This window comes from Crocuta crocuta, unplaced genomic scaffold (assembly GCF_008692635.1).
Source record: "Crocuta crocuta isolate KB4526 unplaced genomic scaffold, BGI_CrCroc_1.0 scaffold131, whole genome shotgun sequence".
Classification (NCBI taxonomy): Eukaryota; Metazoa; Chordata; class Mammalia; order Carnivora; family Hyaenidae; genus Crocuta; species Crocuta crocuta.
Window position 1 is genome coordinate 14,650,322 of NW_027528977.1, and position 24,672 is coordinate 14,674,993.

The following is a 24,672-nucleotide window of genomic DNA, read 5'->3' on the forward strand; positions in this document are numbered from 1 at the left end:
ATGAATAGTAAAATTTTTACCTGAAATAAGTTACAAGATGATCTTAATAAAGTCAAGTATTTTTTTAAGTTGGCTCTATGCCCAGAGTAGAGCTCAATGTGGAGCTTAAACTCATGACCCTGAGATCAAGACCTGAACTGAGATGGAGAGTCGGATGCTTAACTGACTAAGCCACACAGGCATCCCTAAAATCAAATACTTTTAATACAAGCATGCAATTATTTTATCAGATTATCATAAATGAACTAAAGGTTAAGTTAAATTTTCTAGAGAAAAAGTTTAATTCAATATAATGAAAGCTTAGTCTAGAATTTTCAAAGGAGATATCCTTCTATTATCTATTTTCAATAAAAATTTCCAGTGGATAGCTGCTAAATGCCTAGTGTTAACAAAATCAGTTTATTTTAATATCTTTTAAGAGCTCAGAGTACAAGTTGTTGAGGAACAGCACCTCTGTCTCCTTTTTCTAACTGCACAAAGGCAGCTATGCCTAGCCCTAACCCACACACTTCCTTCCACGTGTGCACAAAGAAACACATGCACGCATACACGCGCTTTTAATACTATATATGGCCTTCCAGAGATAGTTTTAAATGTGTAAACAGGCAAATACAACAATACATTTTGCTCCCAACTCCTTTAAACAGATAGAACATACTATACTTATGGTTCCAAACCTAGCTTGTTCCATTTAACGATTGATCTTATAAATCCTTCCATGTCAGACATCAGGAGTTTCCTCATTCTCTCTTGTAGCTATTTAACATTTCATTAAAAAAATATACCATAATATTTTCAAACATTCCCTTATACAAGCACACTGAAGTTAAGGATTTTTTTGCTGTTGCAAAAATGCTGCAATTAGCCATCCTATACACATCATTTCACACATGTACAGCTATAATATACACTTCTAAAAGTAAAACGATTAAAGAATATAAACTTTTATAATGTTGATGGCTATTAGCATATTGCTCTCTACAGAAACTGAAACAATTTATTTATCTATCATCGGTCTATGAAAGTGTCTACATACACTCATATAATTCAAAGGATATGACACTTTAAAATTTATTAAAATCTGAAAAATGACATCTCATTACAGTTTTATATTGTATTTCTCTCATGCATATGAGGTTAAAATTTTTCCACGTTTTTAAGCCATATGTACATCCTTTTCTGTGATCTGTTTCTTCATACCCTTTGCCAATTCTTTCTATTGGGCTCTGTCTTTTTTTGCTGATTTCTACAAATTCTTTATATACATACATACATACATTAGAAAACTGAGTCCTTTGCTTGTGTATTGTGATTAAAGCCATGCAGAAGTATTTGGTGACTTTTTCTTATGCAAAATTTTTGTCAGCTTTTTCCTTTATGGATTTTACATAATAACAAGGTCTTCTTTCTGAATGTGATGTATTTTTATGTTGTTTTTTTTAACATTTACCCTCTCCTATATAGCTAAACTTATCTTGAACACATCTTGTGAGATATGGATCAATATTATTTTTTCCAGATGGCCACCCAGGTGCTTCAACACCATTTCTGTCTTGTAGAGTCTATCTTTTGCTCACCATTTCAATTATATCCGAATCATATAGACTAGGTTTGTGTATGCATTTTTTTGTGTATGCTTTCAGATTACATTATTGGACCGTTTATTCTATTCTAGCATCTAACTAAATATATCTTGACCAATTATTTTTTTTTCATATTATTTAATGCCTTCCCAAAACATTATTTTTAAGAGATGTATAATATTAAGACTATGTAAAAATGTAATCATCTCATTTTGAATATAAATTCATATTTCAGGGAAATATAACTATTGTCCTCTTCCCTACTTCCAAAGAATTCTACAGTGTCTAAGTTATAGCATATGAACTTCTTTTTAAAAGTTGGTTCTGGGGCACCTGGGTGGCTCAGTTGTTTAAGCATCTGACTTCAATCTCATGGTTCGTGGGTTCAAGCCCCATGTCAGGCTCCATGCTACCACTGGGAGTCTGCTTGGGATTCTCTTTCTCCCACTCTCTGTCAGGGCCTCCCCCTCCAAAATAAACTTAAAAAATAAATAAGTTTTAAATAAACTTAAAAAGTTAAATAAAAAAGTACTTATTGCCAAAGTGTTATGAAATAATATGTTGAAACCATTTTATAGTTATTTTCTATATTTAACATTATTTAAAAGTAACTTTCACTTGCCAAATATTTTTAATACCATTAAAATTTATGAATGGAAACTTACTGATGATCAAATTTAACAATCAGATTACTATACCCAGGTTGTTTGGGTTTTTTTTCCAAGCAAAGATGTATTTGGTCTGTAATTTTGAGAGGAATAACAAAGCTTTTTGTCTGGGTATTTTTGAATTAGCAGATTGTTGGAGTAATTTTTAAATAAATAGATAAATTCAGGAAACCATGTATAGATCCAGGTGATTTTTCAAGTGACTTAAACAGGCATATTTTGTTTTTGAATTCTTTACTAAGTGCAACCTCCCTTTTCCTACTCTAGCTCTGTTGATTCCATGTACTTTCTCTTGTTGACTTTTATTTCCTTTTTATAGCATACATTCCAAAATCCTAGGAAGATGTGAAACCAAAAGACAGTTTGTTGGGATGCCTTTACAACTCATATTGAGCTGGTGATTTGCATTTGCCTAAAAGGCAATGGCATCTCAGTAGGAAAGCAGGAAAGCTTTCCCAGCAGGGTACACAATCCATTTGTCAAAGAAGCTTTGGTAGCTGTACAAGAAGTTCAGCTGCAAAAGCCTAAAGTCCATATAACCACGGCTTACACAATATGGGTGTTTATTTATCTCTTAAGCAAATGTCCAAAGCAGTCCTCCAGGACTAGTTAGTGCTCCACAGTGCATCAGGGATTCAGGTTCCTTTCATCTTGTTGTTACACTTGCCTCCATTCACACAATCCCTTTGTGGCCTAAGATGGCTTCTTCAGCTCCACCCATTACATCCACATTTGGCACACACCACATTCGCTTACATCCGACCACCTAGAACACAATCACTTAACCATACCTAGCTGCAAGAGAGTCTAGGAAATCTAGCCTTTATTCAGGTGGCCACATACCGGTCATAAGAATCAGGTATTCTATTACTGCAGAAGAAGGGAAGAAGAAATGCTGGACAGCTAGTAATCTGCCACAGTGCTCTTCAAGGATTTGCAGCCACCCCTAAAAGTGCTTCAAAACAAAACTTGCATTGTATGTACAATACTGACTTTTAGTTTTACTTTATTGTCCTACACAGAGTGTTTCCTTTATGTTAAATTATTTTCAGGAAAGAGCCCGGGGGAGATAAGAAGACAAGTATATCATTAAATAATTTCATTAAATAATTTCATAAGGACAGCATTTCAAATTCAAAGAGATGAATTTTGGATACTCAGTTGTTTAGATTCCCCTAGATATCCAAATAAGTAAGTATTCGTTCAGTCAACAAATATCTGAGGGCCTACTGTATGGCAGGTGTGTTAGGAGTTCAGAACGTAACAGTGAATAAGACATAGGTATTCCTAGTCCTCCAGAAACTTGTAGTCTTTGTCGGGAAAGACATAAAACAAGCAATTAAAATAAAGAATGACAAGTGCTATCATAAACAATACAAAGAAACTGGCAAAGATTCATAACATTCTAGGATGGAACAGGGCAAAGAAAGGTGTATGGAGAGAAAGGAGGAAACATGTGGAACTATCTAGAGAGGGAAGAAAAAGCATGGCTCATTTTAGAGCTGAGGAAAGTTCCATATGGCTAGAAAGCAGTCAGATGAAGCTAATGAGACAGGCAGGAGCCATATTATGAACCTGATGAGCCATGTTGATTTTAATCCCAATAGCAATGGAAAGTACTGCAGAGTTCGAGCAAAGCACCGACCTAATCAGATCTGTACTGCAGATTCAGAAAGCCAGAGAGGAAGCAAGGTGTCCATTTAAAATTGTAGCATGTATCCAGGTGAAAGATGATAGGAGCTGAAATGGCAGGGGGGACAGAAACAACTGGACTGGCATAACTAGAAGGTGGCGCTGACAGGACTTGAAAATGAAAACTACATGGATGCTGGTGAGAGAAAAAAAAAGGAAAAGTTAAGGATAACTTCCGGGATTCAGACTTAGGCGACTGGGCGGATGGTGATGAGACACATGAAGAGAGTCAGGGCTAGGAGTGGATAGAAGAAAGAAGTTTAATTTTAGTCACTGAATTGAAGACAAATGTGGACCAGAACATGCAAGTGAAACAGTTCCACAGGTATTTAGAAGTCAGAAGACAAGAATTACTATAACAACACAGTAGCACTGAGCAATGCTGAGGGCTCAGCTGAGGTGAAAAATGATATTCTGACTGACCAACAGTCCCTATATACAGAGGTATGCAATTCCTTTATTATCACTTCAAGGTTAAGGTTCTGCCAGGCAGCTGAGGTAAAAATATGGCGGTGAACAAAGCAGATAAAGCTTATTCCTTTCCTGACGCTAGTGGAATGAGCAAATAAACATAAGGGGTAATAAGGACTATGAAGAAACTAAACTAGGATAGGACGTTATTGTGGGCTGGGAAGTCAGAGGAAGAGACAGCTGCTTATAGCCTACTTGACTGAGGCGAAGGAGTCCCATATACACAGCTGGGAGAAAGGATTCCTAGCAGAGAGGTGCAGAGGCCCTAAAGTGAGAACATACTGGTAATACTCAAAGAACAGCAAGAAGGCCCACGTGGCTGGGTTGAATGAGGAAGCGTAGGAAATGAAGTCAGAGAAGTGGTACAGGAGGCTCTGAGCCCTGGCAGGGACTCTGGGATCTGTCACGTGTGTGACAGGAAGCCACTGGAAGCTTACGAATAGAGAAGAGTACCAGGATCTAATGGGAAAGAAGCTGAAGCCATCCACGCAATAGCAGAGTCTGAGAGAGAGACCAAAACTCCGAGCTAGCTGCCACAGGTTTCATAAGTGATGAGGGATGACACGGAGAAGAACGGGTCCGGAGCTAAGCAGAGACGGAGGGGGGCATAACTGACAGGAATATGCCGAAAAGCAGCAGCCGCTCTGTTCGCAGGAGCACATGAGAAAGACACAAGATGAATCAAACACAGTCTCTGGGTAGTCACTCAAGAGGTTTACATTTTGGTAATGATGAATGGAACAGAAATGACTATAAAATTATCTTTATTTAATTAGAACTGCATGGCCTGAGCACAAATATATTTATTTGCCAAGTTAAAGTAGCATATTTAAATACGTTAAAGTAACATGTTTTAATTATCACAATATGGGGAGCTTTTATGAATATTAACCTTTTCCTGACAAAACAGCATAGGTTTTTGGCAGAAGCTGCACAATCTTCTAATTTGGTACTGGTCCCCCAGGAGTTAAAAAGGTATCAAGGAACAACACACAGAAGGCCACAGTATTACACTTCCAGTTATTTGGAACTTCTTCATATGAAAGTGATATTTTAAAATTCCACATAAAACTGCAATCTTATTTAACTTAAAATCGCAATATGTCAAAACAGATATTTAAGTTTTTTCTCTGCCCCACCCTGAATCTGCTTAGCCCTGTTTACATACCCACCACCCTCACCACTACCTCTCACCCCATCCCTGGTCTCAACCACTTGCCTTGTAGCTCCAGTAAGAGCCACAGTCTCTGCAGCTGTAAATCCTTACCCAGGGAGGAGAGGCCTAGGACGGCTCCAGCCCCCACCTCCCAACTCAGAAGCCCTGGCTTCCCCAGAGGCACCTCAAAGAGGCCAGGGAACACAACTATGGACTATGACAAAGTTGAACACCCCAGGAGCAGACTCTAACTAGAAAGAAATGGGACACAGGAACATGCAGACAGAAAAATGGCTTGCCCTTAGTCCCCCATCCTGCCACTACCATGAACTGTTTTGAAACATATTGGTCCATGTGGCCTCTGGGGAAAACTCTTGTAACAGCGAGCAACCGGGTGTGTAATGTACCACCTTCTACGTTCGATTCTCATTATTCACGGTACTTACATTCTATAAAGGCCTTATGAAAACCGAACGAGTCAATACTGAACACTGTGCTCCCAGAGGAAACACAGGGTTAGGTTCCCGAGGAAGACTGGTCACAATATTTTCATTAACCAATCTAACAAATAACCTTGTTCTATGTGTGTTTCTCTTTAAAGACGTCTTATTTAATACGCATTGTTGATCATTAACATTGAACTCACGGCCCGTAGCACAAGCTGTACCTGAATGAGGCTTGCCTGACGTATGTAGTTTTTCTGTAAGGTACTCTACAGCTTTTTTGTTGTGCTTAGGAACAACAGACAGCATTTCAGCACTACACTGGGGACCATTGTACACGTAAAACCACCAACAAAAAGCGCAAAAATGTGAGAAATATGGCACTGAACAATGAAAAGGACACTTATTTACACTATCAGAGTATGAAATAAGAAAGCAGAGCATCTGTTCACCCTCAGCTGGGAAATGGGTATCAAGCAACTCAAATTTTTTGCCACCATACACATATCCAAAAATGACTGCAGTAGCACCATGAGTGTTGGTTTTGGGGTGACAAATAGTCCACAAATTTGCAAAACTGGAATCCGTGGATGAGGAGCACTGACTTTATTTGCTTTCTCTTATTCTCTCAATTTTCCTTTTCCTTCATTTTTCCTTCCTTGAAAAAGCACCCTTCTCCCCACGCCTCAATAAAGCCTTAGACCATAATCTTCACCTAATGCTTTGTTTCCTAGGGAATGGCTAAACACAAATCAAATATTAAAGTTAAATATATTTGTTGCTTAAGGAAAAACTTAAAATTTTCCACTGGGCAAACACACACCTGCTTTTGTTTATTTCCTTGGCAAATATATACCTGCTTTTGTTTATTTCCTGTTATATATTTCTCAGGAAAATAATGCCAGTGGGTATTTCTCTACTTGACGATGAAAACTTTTAAATAATCAAACTAACTATAGCAAAAAGTATACTTACTTTCCACTTCACTAAATATGTAATGTTATATTAAAAGGTAGCACAGAGGCAAATTCCCTTTTTTAAAATTAACCAAAGCATTTTAAGAATGCCCCCATTCATATTTGAAAGTTATTTGATATCAGAAATAATAAATCTTAGAAAAGCTAAAAAACTTTGTGTTCTATTCAGACCCTAGTTTCACTGCAAAGGGCTAGTTTAAAGGTAGAAAAGAATATGAAATGAAGAGAAAATTTCTATTCAAAATGACAACAAATTTATTAAACCCTTAGGAATATATTTAAGATTAGTAATGAAGAAGAATGCCATAACCAGGTATAATGATTTTAAGAACTTTGGTACGGTGATGGTGGTGTGTACTGGGTGGTGGCGAAAATGGGATGACACATACCTGGGCAAAAAGCAATGGATAGTCTATTACCCAATACAAGCTTTGTTTATGATTATTGACTAGATTTTTCACCTCATGACCATAGCCTTAATTAGAAGCAATGAATTACTTGCCTTATATTTCTATTCTACACTGAGGAAAACAGACTCCCAAGATCAGTGGAAAAGAATGAAAGACCTAGAAAAAGACCTAAAATTTTCGTGTGAAGATATAAGCAGCATTTCAAATGTGGGAAGGGTGAGGTTCATATTAATTGGTTAACACTATGTAAACTCTGGAAAAAGTATATAAGACAAATGTCAAATACATTAAAAATTAAATATAAAAGGTTGAACCCATAAAAGAACTAGGAGAAATGTGAGTATTTTTATTATCCAGGTGTGAGGCAACCTTTCTAAGCATGAACAATGGAGAAAATATCTGAGTATATAAATATTTAAATCCACTAAGAAAGAAGTTTCTAAAACAAATTAAAGACATGGAGAAAACATTTTCCAAATGAATAGCAAAATATTAAGATCTTTGATATATACTGAGTTCTTATAAATAAATGCGAAAAGATAATCACAAAAGAAAACCAGCTAAATGGTACAATCTACATATATACTTATAGATCACAGAGAAAATGCAACTGGGAAAAATAGGAATGGAAAAGAATGTTTGACATCACTTGTGACCAAAGCAATACAAAATTAAAACAAGATATTTGTTGTATCTGGCAAAGACCATCCTATTATCTAGTGTTCACCTGCAGAAAATATGGTAACTCTCAAAGCCTTCGAGTTCAGAGAATAAACTAAGTACTGAAACTCTTTAAAATGCTGCAGATGGATCAACCGACTCTTCAGCCTTCAGGAATTAAAATCCACTCCAATGAAATTATTTTGATCTAAAAGAATATTCACCTCAAAGCAGTTTACATTGAAGAAAAATTGAGAAACCACCTAAAATTCCAAAAACCAGGGTATGCTTAAACTATGGAACAGCTTAGAATATTTAACGTCTAGGTAAAATTCACAATATTATGCTTGATTTTTTAAAAAGAGAAATGTTTGTGGGGCAGGAGGTGGGGGTGGCGTGGATGGCGTTTGGTAATATATTGCTTGCTATTTGCCAGGCATTGTTCTAAGCATCTTAAAAATATTAACTCATTTAACCCTTATAATAGCCCAGAATGAATTCAGTATTACTATCCCCATTTTAGTTTACAAAACAGTATTCTAGTATAATTCTTGTTGAAAAAGTGTTGAAAAAGACACATGTAATGTACATATACCTTCAAGCATTAAAAAGATTCAAAGGTCTTTAGCAAAATGACAGTAATAGTTATCTGCAAGTTAATCTATGACTTTTCTTTTTATTTGAAATACTTAAGTGTCCAATAAAAACACATACTACTTTGTTATAAAGAAAAATGTTATTAAAAAATTAAAATATATAGAAAACCAACTCACGTGTATTATTCACATGTAGGAATTTTCCTCAGTGTTAAGGCAAGTAATTCACTGCTTCTTATTAAGGCTATGGTCATGAGGTGAAAAATCTAGTCAACAATCATAAATAGAGCTTGTATTGGGTAACTGACTATCCACTGCTTTTTGACCACATGTTTGTCACCCCAATTTTGCCACCACCCAATACACACCAATTTTGCATGCTTTGTCAGATCCTAAGAAATAAAAAGCAACCTAAATCTTCGTCACACTATTTAGACACAAGTATAAAGTACATTTGATTATAACACTTATTAGAGATTTGACTTCTACAAATCACTTAACCTCTAACCTCTAGTAGTTTTCTCATCAGTAAAAAAGAAAATAATACCTTCCTCAAATGGCCAAGTACAAAATATTTTAGCTCATAATCCTAGTTCAATGATAACTAAATTTCTTAACTACTTAGTAAATTTCTGTAAATTTTATGGCCATCACTTACCGACAGGATAATTCTCCATCCATAGCATCATGTTCATCTGTACTGGTATACGTTAACCTTCCTCCAACAACTGTCCCAACTAAGTATACCAGCCATGCAAGACGTCCTAAAACATAACAGGAGAGAAAAATGTTTAGGAAGTATTGATAGAAACAATGTTTATTTTGCAGAAAATTCTGAAATTGGCAAAATGATCTATTCTTCCCAACAAATGATGAACTACTGTGAACTCAGTCCTTGACAGAGAGTGGAGTGAGTTTTGAGTTTATCAAGGCAGTGGAACAGGAAAAATTACAGACTCTTTCGACAGATAAATATATGCTCAAAATCCCAGCTCGAACAATTTGCTATGTGATCTTGCATAAGTTACTTACCCCTTTACTCATTAAAGTTTTCATTTGAAAAATGGAGAAAATAATATCTACTGTGAAGACTTAACAATTAAAACTAAATTTGATTAACAAGATGCCTAAAGTAACGTGTAGAAACAGGGCTGTAAGTAAGTACTAATATGATCCAATGACCAGAATCTTTTCTGATCACTGACGCAGACATGGTCAATGTCATGATAATACCAGTTTGATCAATTTTAGTATTGTCCCTGCTTGAACCTAATAAATGGTAATAAATGTATTGCCTTTGTATTTTAAGCAGAACTTTTTTTTAATGTTTTTAATTTATTTTTGAGAGAGAGAAAGACAGCAGGAGCAGGGGAGGGTCAGAGAGAGAGGGAGACACGGAATCTGAAACAGGCTCCAGGCTCTGAGCTGTCGGCACAGAGCCCGACGTGGGGCTCAAACCCACGAACCGCGAGATCATGACCTGAGCCGAAGTCGGATGCTTAACCGACTGAGCCACCCAGGTGCCCCTAAGCATAACTTTTTAAAATCCAAGATTGTCACCATTGAAATCACACAGTCTGACAACAAAATTAACTTCATGGGTAATACCAGCAAGGGCTTAACTAGCTACAACAGTGGCACGCAGGGCATCTAGTTTTCACAAATCTTATTTTGAGGCAGCCAAAATTGAGTAATTCAGAAATGGAGGTATTTATTGAATGATTTTTATTTATGGCACATCATTTTACAACTTAGATTCACTGATCTATGTATCAGATTCTCCAAAATTTTTAAGATCTTTATGAATAATTAACAACATACCAATTATCTTGCTAAAAAGAAATTTTGTGCTATTCTTAGAGACTAATTCTTCAAAGTTGACCAGGCTATTTCATAATACCAAAATCAATTATGTTTCTGTATTGAGAAACCTTCTCAAGTGAACCGAAGTATTTTTCACAGGGTATTGATCTGAATAGTCTTACGGCTGTCTTTGCCTGTTGGAAGACTTAGGAAGGATAAACACATGTAGAAAAAGAGCACATTCTTTCTATATTCCCATGAATACTAGCCATCATTACTCTACAACTGATCCATTCCCTCTAACTTCTAGAGAGACATCAGCCTATTGAGGTGACAAACTTCCAGCAAGTTAGAAATATAACCTGGCAAATATCCACATCCCCTATTGTATTATAATGACAATGAATAAATCAGAATAGGGCCAATTATGCAGCCCTGGACATTAATAATGTGAAACAGATTCAACAGGAGAACAAAACACTAATTTGATCAAGTAACTCATAAAACAGACTCAAGCCTCAAGATACAGATAATTAATTTTTTAAAAACAACAGAACAAAAAGCCCATCTAGGAAGCTGAAGGTACTAAGAAAAGTTACGTATGTATTCAAAATTGTTTTATGATTAACATAAAAGTCTATTAGTAACATACACTATCCCCTGATGACCCTACTTCTTCTGTGGGTCCTCTCAAGTGATTTCTCTTCCATACTTCTTGTATCTCAGGCCTACAACATGGAGTAGGTGTTTTGATGTTCCTGACTTCTACTTCCAAACATACTCCCTCCATCATAAAAGCACTCAGCTTACTTCTTAAGTCATCAAATTATACTACCAAATACCCTTTCTGGTTGCAGTGATCTACTCACCCTCAGGTTATTTTCCCTTACTTTTTGAAGGTGTTCATTCCTGGCTTGCTGTCACTCTTTCCAACAAGATTTCTATAATAATCAGTAGTGACTTCAACATGCACATAGATGAATCTCCCAACACCAACAACCCTTCATTCTACTGGGAGTCTCCAGTAACCCATCACTTTCTTTCTTTTTTTTTTTTTTTTTTGACAACTTTACTGAAATATAATTCACATGCCATACATTTCACCGACTTATACAAGTCAATGTTTTTAAATAAATTCACATGGTTGTACAACCACCACCACCACCTAATTTTAATTTTTTTTTAAAGTTTTATTTATTTCTGAGAGACAGAGAGAGAGAGAGAGAGTGTGTGTGAGCAGGGAAGGGTCAGAAGGGAGACACAGAATCTGAAACAGGCTCCAGGCTCTGAGCTAGCTGTCAGCACAGAGCCTGATGTGGGGCTCGAACCCACAAATCGTGAGATCGTGACCTGAGCCAAAGTCAGATGCTTAATCGACTGAGCCACCCAGGTGGTCCCACCACAACCTAATTTTAAAACATTTTGTCTCTCCCCAAAGAAATTCCACTCCATACCCCTCAACCTCAACCCCATCCCTAAGCAACTACTAATCTACTTTATGTCTCCTCAGATTTTTCCCATTCTGGACATTTCATATCAACAGATCACATGATATGTGGCTTTTGTAACTATCTTTTTCACTTTGCATAATGTGTTCAAAAATCATCCATGTTGTAGTTACATTGGTACTTCATTTTTTATAGCCAAACAACACTCCATTGTTTGAACTTATGGTTGCCAGGGTGGGAGGTGTTGAAGGACAGGCAAAATGGGTGAATGGGAGGGGGAAAAACAAGCTTCCAATTATGAAATGAATAAGTCATGAAAATAAAAGGCACACTGTAGGGATGACAGTCAATGATACTATAGTATATCTATAGTATATACTATATATATATAGTATAGTATAGTCAATGACACTATAATAGCATTGTATGGTGACAGATGGTAACTACACTCATGGTAAGGATACCATAATGTATAGACAAGGTGAATCACTATGTTGTATACCTGAAACTAACGAACACTGTATATCAACTATATTTTTAAAAAATTCCATTGTTGGACATATCACATTTTATTCATCTATATATCAGCTGATGGGCATGTGGATGGTTTCTACCTTTTGACTTTCAAAATAATGCTGCTTATTTATAGAAACAGCTCAAGTGTCTTGGTATATATATATATATAAAACAGAATATTACTCAGCTATAAAAAAATGAAATCTTGGAGCATCTGGGTGGCTCGGTCAGTTAGGCGTCTGACTTCAGCTCAAGTCATGATCTCAAGGTCCATGAGTTCGAGCCCCATGTTGGGCTCTGTGCTGACAGGTCAGAGCCTGGAGCCTGCTTTGGATTCTGTGTCTCCCTCTCTCTGCCCCTCCCCAGCTCATGCCTCTGTCTCTCCCTCTCCTCCTCTCAAAAGTAAATAAACATTAAAAACTTAAAAAAGATGAAATCTTGCATTTGTGACATGAATGGAGCTACAGAATATTATGCTAAGTAAAATAAGTCAGTCAGACAAATACCACGATTTTACACATGTGGAATTTAAGAAACAAGTGAGCAAAAGGGGGAAAAAAGAGAGGCAAACCAAGAAAGAGACTCCACAATAGAGAACTGATGATTACTAGAGGGAAGGTGGTGTGTGTGTGTGTGTGTGTGTGTGTGTGTGTGTGTGTGTGTGAAATAGGTGATGGGACTAAGAAATACACTTGTGATGAGCACCAGGTGTTGTATGCACATGCTGAAACACTATTGTATACCGGAAACTAATATTACACTGTATATCATCTAACGAGAATTTAAATACTTAAAAAAATAATGCTGCTATGAAAATTTGTGCACAGCTTTTATGTGGATAATTTCTCTTGGGTATACCTAGAAGTGGAATGACTAAGTCATATGATACATATATGTTTAACATTTGGAGAAGTGGCCAAACTGCTTTCCAAAGCAGCATTACCCTTACCAACAGTTGCTATTATCTTTTTGATTATACCCATCCTAGGGAGTGTGAAATGGTATCCTGTAATTTTAATATGTCCTTCCCTGACGACTAAGGATGCTGACCATCCTCACATATGCTTACTGGCCATTTACATGTCTTGTTTGGAGAAAAGTCTGTTTAAATCCTTTGCTCATTTTTAAATTGAGCTATTTATCTTTTTTATTATTGACCTGTAAGGGTTATTTATATACTGTAGACGCAAGTCCTTTATCAGATACAAAACCTGCAAATATTTCCTCCCATTTTCTGGGTTGTGTTTTCACTTTCTTGATGGTATCCTTTGAAACAGTCTGAGATTTTTAATTCTGATGTACCCAAAATTTTGAATTTTTCTTTTGTCACTTCAGCTTTTGGTATCACATTTAAGAAACCACTGCCCAACCCAAAGTCATGAAGATTTACTCCTATGTTTTCTTCTGAGTTTCAGAGTTTTAACTCTTACATTTAGGTCTATGATTTATTTTACTTAATTTTTGTGTATGGTGAGAGATATCGGTCTTATGCTTTGCATGTGGTATCCAACTGTCCCAGCACCATTTGTCAAAAAAATTTATTCTTTTGTCATTGAATTGAATTTGCCACTCTTATCAAAGAGCAATTCAGTATACACTGAAGGATTTATACCTGGACTCTCAATTATATTTCACAATTCTGATGTCTATCTTTATGCCAATGCCACTATCTTGATTACATTTGCTTTTTAATAAATTTTGAAATCAGGATGTGTAAGTCCTTAAACATTGCTTTTCAAGTTATTTTGAATATTCTGGGTCTCCTGGATTTCCTTATGATTTTAAGGATCAGAGTGTCAATTCTCGTGCTGAAGTCAGCTGGGATTTTAACAGAGATTGTGCTGAGTCTATAGGTCGATATGAGGAATACTGTCATCTTACCAATATCAAGTGTTCTGATCCATGACCACAGATGTCTTTCCACATAGTTAGATCTTTAATTTCTTTCAACAATGGTTTATAGTGGTCAGTATATAGGTCTTACCTTTTTTTTTTAAAAAACTTATGCTTAAGTAATTTATTGTTTTTGATGCTATTTTACCTGAACTTATCTTCATTTTTGATTAATTGGTAGCATATAGACACATTGTTCATTTTTTATTGATCTTGTATCCTGCAACTTTGCTAACCTCTTATTTGTTCTACTAGTTTTTTCGGTCTCTTACAAGCTTCATGTCTTTTCTACTCTGCTTACCTAGCTTCAGTTCTATGCTCAGTCATTATAATCTCTGCCTTGCATACCACTTCAATTCCTCTCTTGCTCTGACACACTCATCTTACAAATCCCTGACTGTTTAAATCCAATTCCCTACATAGTCTTTGCCTATACTTACATAGCTTAATATAACTGGAGAAAGATACAACCATGCTGACCAGCCTCACTTTGTATTTACCTTCTCAGTAAGACTTCCTGTAGCCACCCTATCAACTCTCAATACCTAGTGTACATAGCACATCTTCCAGACAATCATCATCAATTCCTTCTCTCCATGCATACACAAGCCATCAAAAAGTGGAGTCTATTCTTCCAATTCTTTTAAGTGGGGGCTGGACTGTTGACTGCTTTGACCAAAAGAAAATGGTGGAAGTGACATTATTCCAGTCTTTAATGGTTAAGAGATGGTTAAGAGAACCCGCAGCTTCTTCCAGTCTCTTAGGGATTTCACACTGGGGAAGCCAATCACCATGTAAAAAGACCACATACCCTGAGAACACCACACTATTAGGAGGCCCAAGCTAGCAATGCAGTGAGAAAAATGCCCAACGAGAGACTATTCACCAAACGCTCCAGCCCAGATACCAGACTTGTGAGTAAAGAATCATTCAGGTGACTACAATGGCAGCTGTCATCTGATTACAATGCCTAAAAGATCCCAAATGAGAATCGTCCACCTGAGACATAGGAACACCAGAGAACAGTGAGAGATGATAATAAAATTATTGTTATTTGATAAGCCACTAAGTTTTGGTAAGAGATAACTAGAACATAATCTGCCAACATTTCATACCCTCCTTCTCTGCTTCATTGTTCTTATTTTTAGTACTTATCACTTTCTAGTATAATGTATATTTTTCTTATTTATCTTGCTTTGTTACCAGTCTATTCCAACAGACTATCAACTGCATGATAACTTATTATTATTATTATTATTTGTTTATTGCATTTCCAGAGCCCAAAGCAGTGCTGGCACACTGTAAGTTATCAAGAGACATGGGTTACTGGATTAAGAAATCATTACATAGAAAAGAAACCATGAAACAGGCAAGAACAAGTTAACATTTTACTACCAATTTAGTAAACATTAAAATGTAGAATTCCTTACTAAAAATGAATGTTAATGGTAATTATATTTTTACTGCTTAAATAAAACAAAAGCAATTTCTTCTCAAAGCATACTCAGTCAAGATGTAATAAAGTCTATCTTCATCATTTGCAGATTCTCTTATCTGAAAATTGGCCATCTCGCTAAAGTTTACTTGTAACTCCCAAAATACTTGTGACCATTCATGTGTAAGTGGACAACAAAAAAAATCTGTACATTCCAAGCTTTGGGAAAACAAAGCAACACTTTGCTTTCTTATTTCATCTTTCATACTGCAAGCAAGTAAGTATTCTTTCATGGTCTTTTTGGTGCCCAACATTTTTGTACCCAAATTTGCGCTTTCTGTTGGTGATTTTACTATTTAAAAATACCCCCAAGAATAGTGAAGTGTCGCATAGTCGTCCTATGTGAAAAAAAGTCTGTTATGTGACTCAGAGAAAATACCTGTGTTAGATAAGCTTCACCCAGGCACGAGCGCTACGGATTTTGGCTAAGAGTACAATGTTAATGAATCAACAATCTACATTAAACAAAGTGTTTTAAAACAGGAACCCATATAAAACAAGGTTATATGTGTATCAGCCGAAGAAAATGTTGTGACCAGGGGCTGCAGGAATCTAACCCCGTATCTACCCTAGAAAGAATGGTTTAATATTTGCTAATCCAGTGTTCACAGCAACTTTACAGATCATAAATTCTGAATAAGGAGATTTGACTGTATTTCTCAGAATCTTACAGAGGTCATTATTAATAGATTATGCTGCAACTGTGCACGAGACATATGCATTTTGAGTAATGGATGTGAATCTGAAACACTGCAAGCATAATTTTCGGCGAATGCAGTGTAATAATTTACCTACCCAATGGGAGTCATTATTTAAAAAATATCATGCTACAAATTTTTTTCAAAATGAAAAATATTATTTAAGTATACATAATAATCTTCTTTATGTGTTTTATCAACTTAGGTTCTCAGAGACTGGTTTTTCATTTATTTGTTCATTTTTATTTATTTGATTTTTATTTAAGACAGAGAACACAAACAGGAGAGAGGCAGAGTGGGGCAGAGAGAGAGAACCTTATGCAGGCTCCACAGTGCCCAGCCTGACATAGGGCTCAATGTCACAACGTGGATCATGACCTGAGCTGAAATCAAGAGTCAGACACTCAACCAACTGAGCTACCCAGGCCACAGATACTTGTTTTACTTTTTTCTTTATGTTTATTCACTTTCTGAGAGAGAGAGAGAGAGAGAGACAGACAGACAGACAGAAAGAGACAGAGCATGAGTGGGGGTGGGGCAGAGAGAGAGGGAGACACAATCTGAAGCAGGCTCCAGGCTCTGAGCTGTCAGCACAGAGCCCAAGGCGAGGCTCAAACCCATAAACCACAAGATCATGACCTGAGCCGAAATCAGAGGCTCAACCAACTGAGCAACCCAGGTGTCCCTAGATACTGGTTTTTCTTAAAGCAAGCTTGACTATTACTAAAAATAAAGCAAACATTTATATGGTATTTTCCATGCACTAGGCAATGTTCTAAACATTATCTATTACCTATATTTATATTTATTTATCATCACAAATATTCCTATTAAGTACTGCAAAGCTATGGTTCCAATATGGAAAACGGGGTTCTAAGAGTTCATTCTCATACCATTAGGAGATACTACTTCCTCTCAAGACTGATGACAGGGAATACTCAAACACCACAGCTGACAATTAGCTGGACCATGATGATCCAACAATATCTTATGATCCAAGAATCTCTCGAGTTTTCATTTAACACATTTTAATTCCTACTCCCGAATGTTTTCTATCTCCAAATTTTAATCACAGATGAGATTGCATCTGCCTTTGGGATCATGTCTAGGGTCCTTCATGCTTCCTTTGATTCCCAAACTGCCCACGATAAAACCAAGTATATGTGACACATGAAATTAGTATGGGTTGAACAGGTGAACTTAAAATAAGCAAACTTATTTTGGGAGTTTATCACTAATGTAAATTCAGAAACATTTGCCTACTAGCTCTTGATAAAAACAAGCCTACTTGAAAATAGTAAAGAATTCCTCATGCATGTAGTTTTTATATCTCTCTGTTGAAATACCAATATTAAAAGATGAGGGCAGTACATTTTAGCTACCAAGACCATAGGCTGGGTTCAAATCCTGCCTCTACTATTTATAATGCTAGCTACTTACTTTCTTTTGGATTTAATCCCTTCATCTATAATTATGAGGGTGATACTTACACTTGGCTCTCAGGCTTGTGACAAACACTAAATAATATTGTGCATATAAAGTGCTCATAAGAATGCTCGCTATAAGTGCTCAGTACATGTTGGCTATTATTACTATATTATTATTATGATTATAAAATAGCCTTCCCATTTTAGAAAATTTTCTACCTCAAACCTACAAAACCCAAAACATACCAATGCTACACTTATATATTCATTCTGAGTTTTACTTTAGAAGCTGCTCAAGAAAATTAAGTCATACAATATATAAGAATTTTTAAGATCTTTTCCTCTCTGCCAAAGAGGCTTGTGCCAATTAAAGCTAGTTACCATTAGTCACATATACTTTCTTAATGCCGTTTGTGAAACAAACAAGCAAAAAACTGTAAAGTGAAAAAATAATTTCCAAGTAAAACACATTCATGTACTTTTCTATGTGGCATGTTCTGCCATAGGGATATAACTAAATAGGTGTGTGTCTGGGGAAGAGTGGGAAGGGAGAGAATCCATGCCTAAAGGATTGAACCGAGAGACCGATAAAGGGAAAAAATGATTTCTTCTTGATGGATGTGGGGGGGAGGGGAAGGGGGATGGGCATGGATGAGGGCACTTGTAGGGATGAGCACTGGGTGTTATATGGAAACCGACTTGACAATAAACTATTAAAAAAATTTTTTAAATGATTTCTTCAATGCAGTTGATAAGTAGCACTGTCCAATAAAAGAAAGATAAAAGATACTAAATACAGGACATGGATTTCTCAAATTTAAATTCTTTATTGTTTAATTCCTTTTATTCTGTGACTGAAAAAATTAAGGCTTGTATATCAAAAAATTCTATGCAAAAAATAGCATGAGATCAATTGTGAGCATTTTTTTTTCTGAAATTATAGTAAATCCTGAATGGAAGTTTGTTTATTCAGAGGAAAAATAGAATGTTACTTTACTCTCCTTATTTTAGGAAACAGTGACTTCTATTATACAACAAACAACTAAGCAGGCATTTCTTAACCCTTAGACTTAACGACCACTGCCTGAATAAATTAGGATTAGTGTTAGAAATCAACAACGAAATATAAGGGCATTATTATTAAGCTATCAAAGATAATTTTCATATTTGACTGAATGAGAAGTGGTATTTCTCATACACATCCTTACCCTAAACCTCAACGATTTTAGGCTGACAAAATTCAAAATAATAAATGTTACTTTGGCTACAGAATTCTGTCCACAAAGTTTAAAGAACCATGTAAATCCATAAATCGAAATTACATTTAGAAATTTAAATATCCAATACACGAGTTTCATATCTATAAATTTGTTCTGAATCTCATCTTTATAATGAGACTAAATTTCCATTATAATTTTCCATTTTTCTATTTATTCTGAAATGTTCAGGGCACTTGTTTTAGCAGCTGTTCAAGCACAGAACATTTTTTCCTTTAACAAAATAATTATTGCTGTAATAATCTGTAATTATGGTTTATAACTGCAATAATCCCAAAGAAATCAGTCATTACCATAGATCACAAGTAATCGTTAACTACTGTTAATGACCTATTTCTTAGGGATTATTGTTTTCGTAAACCATGACCATATCATCACAAATATGGAAGAGCAAGACAATATAATACAAATGAGATCATAATATAATAATAAACTTATTTTGTAACATTAAAAGCCATTAAGCATCTAAATTAAAGCACACATAACGAGAGCATATAATTTTCTTTGTTCAACACTAACTGAAGTGTTTAGTCTGCACAAAAGAAATTGAATACTGCTACATACAATGGTATAAACTAGAGGCACATTAGGCATTTTTTGTAATATAAAACAATAATTTTTTGAAATGTTTTATTTATTTCTGAGAGAGAGAGAGACAGCATGGGCAGGGGAAGGTCAGAGAGAGAGGGAGACAAGAATCTGAAGCAGGCTCCAGGCTCTGAGCTAGCTGTCAGCACACAGCCCGACGCGGGGCTCGCACCCACGAACCGTGAGATCATGACCTGAGCCGAAGTCGGATGCCTAACCGACTGAGCCACCCAGGTGCCCCTAAAACAATCATTTTTAAGTAGACCAGAGATATCTTTAAAAGCGGATTCCTTCCCACTGACTTTTTGATCAAGAAAACAAAAGAAAGCAAGGAAACAAATGTTAAAAATTTTCTATGTATTGAGCATTAAGACTCTGAAGTATTATTAAAAATACATAGTATATCCTATGATAAAAACTCCTTGAATTTATATTATATTAATCAAGAATTAGTCAAGGCCTGACTGCATTCTAGATACATCTATTTAATATCAATAAATTATTACACTGACGTTAATTCCATTCCTGTATCTCAGAACAGTTATACTTTCATTGGGTACCCTTTTGTAAGCAAACAGGTATTTGATTTTATATCTAAATCTTTTTACATTGTAATATATTTGATATATATGAAGCTATATGTAATGGATATGAAGTATAATAAAACAAACACCAGTGAACTCCCTATCCAACTTAAGAACCAAAGCTTCACCAATACTGTCACACCTACCCCATACCCCTCCCCTAGCCTATCCTCTTACCTGCCGCCCTAGAGGGAACCAGGATCCTGTATTTGATGCTTACTATTCTCTTGACTTTTCTTTCTCATTTTACTACTTACACATATATTCCTAAACAATATATTTTTAGTCTCTCTTGTTTGGGGCTTTCTTAAGTGTTTCATACTATACACAGTTTCCTGAAAATTGCTTAATGTCACTAGCTATCCTATCTCTGACATTCATCATAAGTATACCTGTACTTCATTCAGTTTTATTGTTATATAATACTGTATTGTATAACCATTATGATCTGTTTGTTTTCATGTTTATGAGTATTTGAGCTGTTTCCACTTTGTGTCTTTAGGAACAATTAGAGCATGAATATTTTCACCCATGTCCTCGTACGTAGAAGAGATTTTCTAGAGGACATACCTAAGAGTGGAAGGGCCCGGTCAGCGGGGAGTCGAAATATTCCACTCTGCAAAATACAACCAAATTGATTTCCAACCCATTTCCAGTTGATTTACTTTATACTCCTCCCATAAGTATATAAGAATTCCTTTGATCTACATTCTCCTGTACGATTTGCTACTTTTGCCAGTTTACTGGGAGTAAAGTGGTATCCTGCCTGCCTTAGAAGTATACCCAAGTGTATGGAGTTTGTTTATTATTTATTATTTTTGCCATTTAGTTTTAATTGCAAGTTAATAACAATGTGGACTCTCTGATGCTATCTGATTGAAATTTGTTGAGACTTGCTTTATATACAAATAACTTGCTCAGCTTTTTAAAACTGAGATACAATTGACATTAGCTGTAAGTGTAAACGATAATGATTTGATATTTGTATATATTAGGAAACAATTACTACAATAGGTCTAGTTAACATCCATCACCTCACACAGTCACCAACTTTTTGTTTGGTGAGGACTTTTAAGATCTACTGTCTCAAAAACTTTCAAATATACAATACAGTACTACTACTAACTATGGTCACCATGCTGTCCATTACATCCCCATGACTTATTTATTTTTTAACTATAAGTTTGTATCTTTTGACCACCTTTACCCATTTTGCCCACTCTCCACTCCCCTGTTCTAGCAATCACCAATCTGTTCTCAGTATCTATAAGTTCAGATTTTTGTTGTTTTACTTTCAGATTCTATATATAAGTGAAATCATATGGTTATTCATCTTTCTCTGACTTATTTCACTTAGCATAATGTCCTCAAGATCCATCTTTACTGTCACAAATGGCAAGATTTTGTTCTTTTTTATGGTTGAATAACATTTCACTTTATACACACGCACATGCACGCACACACGCATACGCACACACCACATTTTTCCTCCACTCATCCATCAATGGACATTTAGATTGCTTCTATGTCTTGGCGACCATAAACAAAGCTGCAATAAATACGGGGTTGTAGATATCTTTTCAAGTTAGTGTTTTTGTTTTCTTTGAGTAAATACACAGAAGTAGAACTGCTGGATCATATCATAGCTTGATCTTTAATTTTTTGAGAACTACCATCTGTTTTCCATAGTGGCTGTACCAATTTACATTCCTAACGGTGGTGTACAATGGTTGCCTTTTCTTTACATCTTTGTCAACACTTGTTTTCTCTGGTCTTTTAGGTAAAAGCCATTCTAACAGGTGTGAGGTGGTCTCTCATTGTGGTTTTGATTTGCTTTCCCCTGATGTTTAGTGATGCTGACCACCTTTTGATGTACCTGTTGTTGCTGAGTGTTATTTTGGATATTAACCTTTCATTAGATGTATGTTTGCAAATATCTTCTCTCCTTGGGTAGGTTACTTTTTCATTTTGTTGATGAAAACTTTTAATGAAGAACTTCAGCAAAGATTTACTGGTAGAAACCATTCCTGGTTTTCTGTGGGTAGAAAATCTTTTGTTCATCCTTGTTCTTGAAAGATACTTTAGCTAACATAATTACAGGATTGTTGTTATTTTGGCACAATTCTTAAAAAATAAAATTCTACCATCTTCTGGCTTACGTTTTTACTGTTGAAAAGTGAGTTCACCAGTCTATTTCACACTTCTCAAGCTGCTTTTGAGATTTTCTGTCTTTGAGACTATGTAGTTGGACTTAAAATGCTGTTTTTCTGTTTTGGGCTGATAAGTGTTGGGCTTGCTCTACCGATGGATTCATGTCTTCATCCAGAAAAACTCTGACTAGAGAATCTTCGGTTACTGTCTCTGATCCATTTTCTCTTCTCTGTTTTTCTGGGACTGACTTTGAAATCATGGAATTCTATCCTATCCTTTAATTTCACTTTTAGTTTTCTCACTTTCCTTGTTTCCCCACATTCTTGAAAATTTCTTCAAACCCAACTGCCAGTTTGTGAATTCTTTTCTCAGCTAGATCTAACTTACTGTTTAATGCATCCATTAAATTTCAGATCACAAAAATTTTTCTTCAGTAATAAAGATTTTACTTGTCTTCTTCAGTCTGCCTGGTCATTTTTCATCATCATTTTTGCTCATTTGTGATTCTATTTTTTTATTTCTTTACACATTTCATACAGAATTATTTTATATTCCTATCCAATTCTAATATCTTAAGTCCTCAGGTAGGTCCAAATCAAATATATAATTTATTGTTTCTAACATTTAGTGCTCGTTCATGATGTCCTGTTTCATTATTTGTGTGCTCATTATTTTTTAAATTAGGAATACTCATTTGGTTGATCTTAATCTGTAGGATTCTCAAGGCCCTAAATTATAGTTGCTATTTGTCAGAGAAGATTTTAACTTACTATTCTGCTGGACACCAAGGGACTCTAACAATTTGGGACCACGTTATCCCCTCTCAAGGGTCCAACTTAATAGAAGAACCTTACGTTCAGTACACCTGCTTTGTCACTGGCCTAAGGCTTTGCCACCAATTTAATCATTGCTGTTGATGATTTCCCTTTGAAAGTAATACTGCCTTTTGCCCTTGTTTGCTGTTGACTAGTCCCATTCTGGTTAAAGTTCATTGCTTTTTTAGAGAGAGAGAGAAATAATGAGAAGAGGTGGGGGGACAGAGGAGTGCAGAGCAGCAGAGGGGAGGAGAAGGAACCTCAAAAACTTCGTGTACTTATTTCCAGCCCAGAAATGCATTAAAAAATTTCTCCGGGAGCGGACTGTTTTGTAGCTGAAAAGCCTTTCAGAGCATCAAGGTGACCACAATGAAGTGAAAACTACTAATTCTTTACTATTAAAGAAGCAAACACTATTGGAGATATAAACTAAAAAGAAAAATAGGATTTAATAGGTAGCTGGCCAAACATAAACCAAACTATAACACAGCATAATCTGAATTAATGGAGAAAACAAATCTGAAAAGGTACTATATGGGATGCCATTGAGACATTAGACAAAAACAAACTTTAAAAATACCATGACACAGGCTTAAAGGGCAACCACAGCTACACAAAGACACTTAAAGACACTTGTCTACACAAAGACACTTGTCTAAAAAGACAAGGAGGGATGAAAATCCAGCCTGTGCACTTTATGTTACATCGGCACCTGTCCAATTTGTCAAAAGGCACCAAATGTACTTCTGAGCTGATAAAGTAAAATAAATCCTCAAAGGCCAAAAATGTGAGAGCTAAAATTTAGAGACATAAGCATGGAAACAACTAGAGAACTTGAGTTTCTCCCTGAGGGCTAATGGAAAGCCTAGGGCATGCCCAGTGTGAGGAGTCCAACAAGAAACTCATTCTTTGTGAAAAAAACAAACTGGAGGGGGAAAACCTGCCCTTCCCAGATAAAGACAACAGAGAAACCTGTCTGACTTGACTTTAACAGTAGGTAGAGAGGAGGAAACAACTTTCAAGTCAGACCTCACACGCTCTGCAGCCTTACTACAGACTAGCAGTATGATATAAAGAACCTCATTCTATGGAAATAGTTCACATGGTATTTAGTTCGCAGTCCTCCTTCACCCCATTTAGTTAATGGACTAAACATTCCAGTTACAAGACAGGATGGTCAGAATAGGTTTTTTAAAAAGGAAGAACTATATGCTATCTAAGAGAGATGTCCTGTAAATATGAAGACACAGACAGATTGGAAGTAAATGGATGGAGAAGGATACACTGTGTAAATGGAAAGCATAGGAAGGCACTGGCTATG

The 24,672-nt window shown here is 35.9% G+C and overlaps 1 protein-coding gene across 1 annotated transcript in view; it reads right to left on the minus strand.

Annotated features, from left to right (window-relative positions):
* The window catches only part of RANBP17 (RAN binding protein 17), a 302,985-nt gene that overhangs the window by 238,669 nt on the left and 39,644 nt on the right, over positions 1 to 24,672 (minus strand). Inside the window, exon 13 of the mRNA XM_077757358.1 lies at positions 9,315 to 9,420. Within this exon, the coding sequence (XP_077613484.1) occupies positions 9,315 to 9,420 (106 nt within the window). The remainder of the gene's footprint in view (positions 1 to 9,314; positions 9,421 to 24,672) is intronic.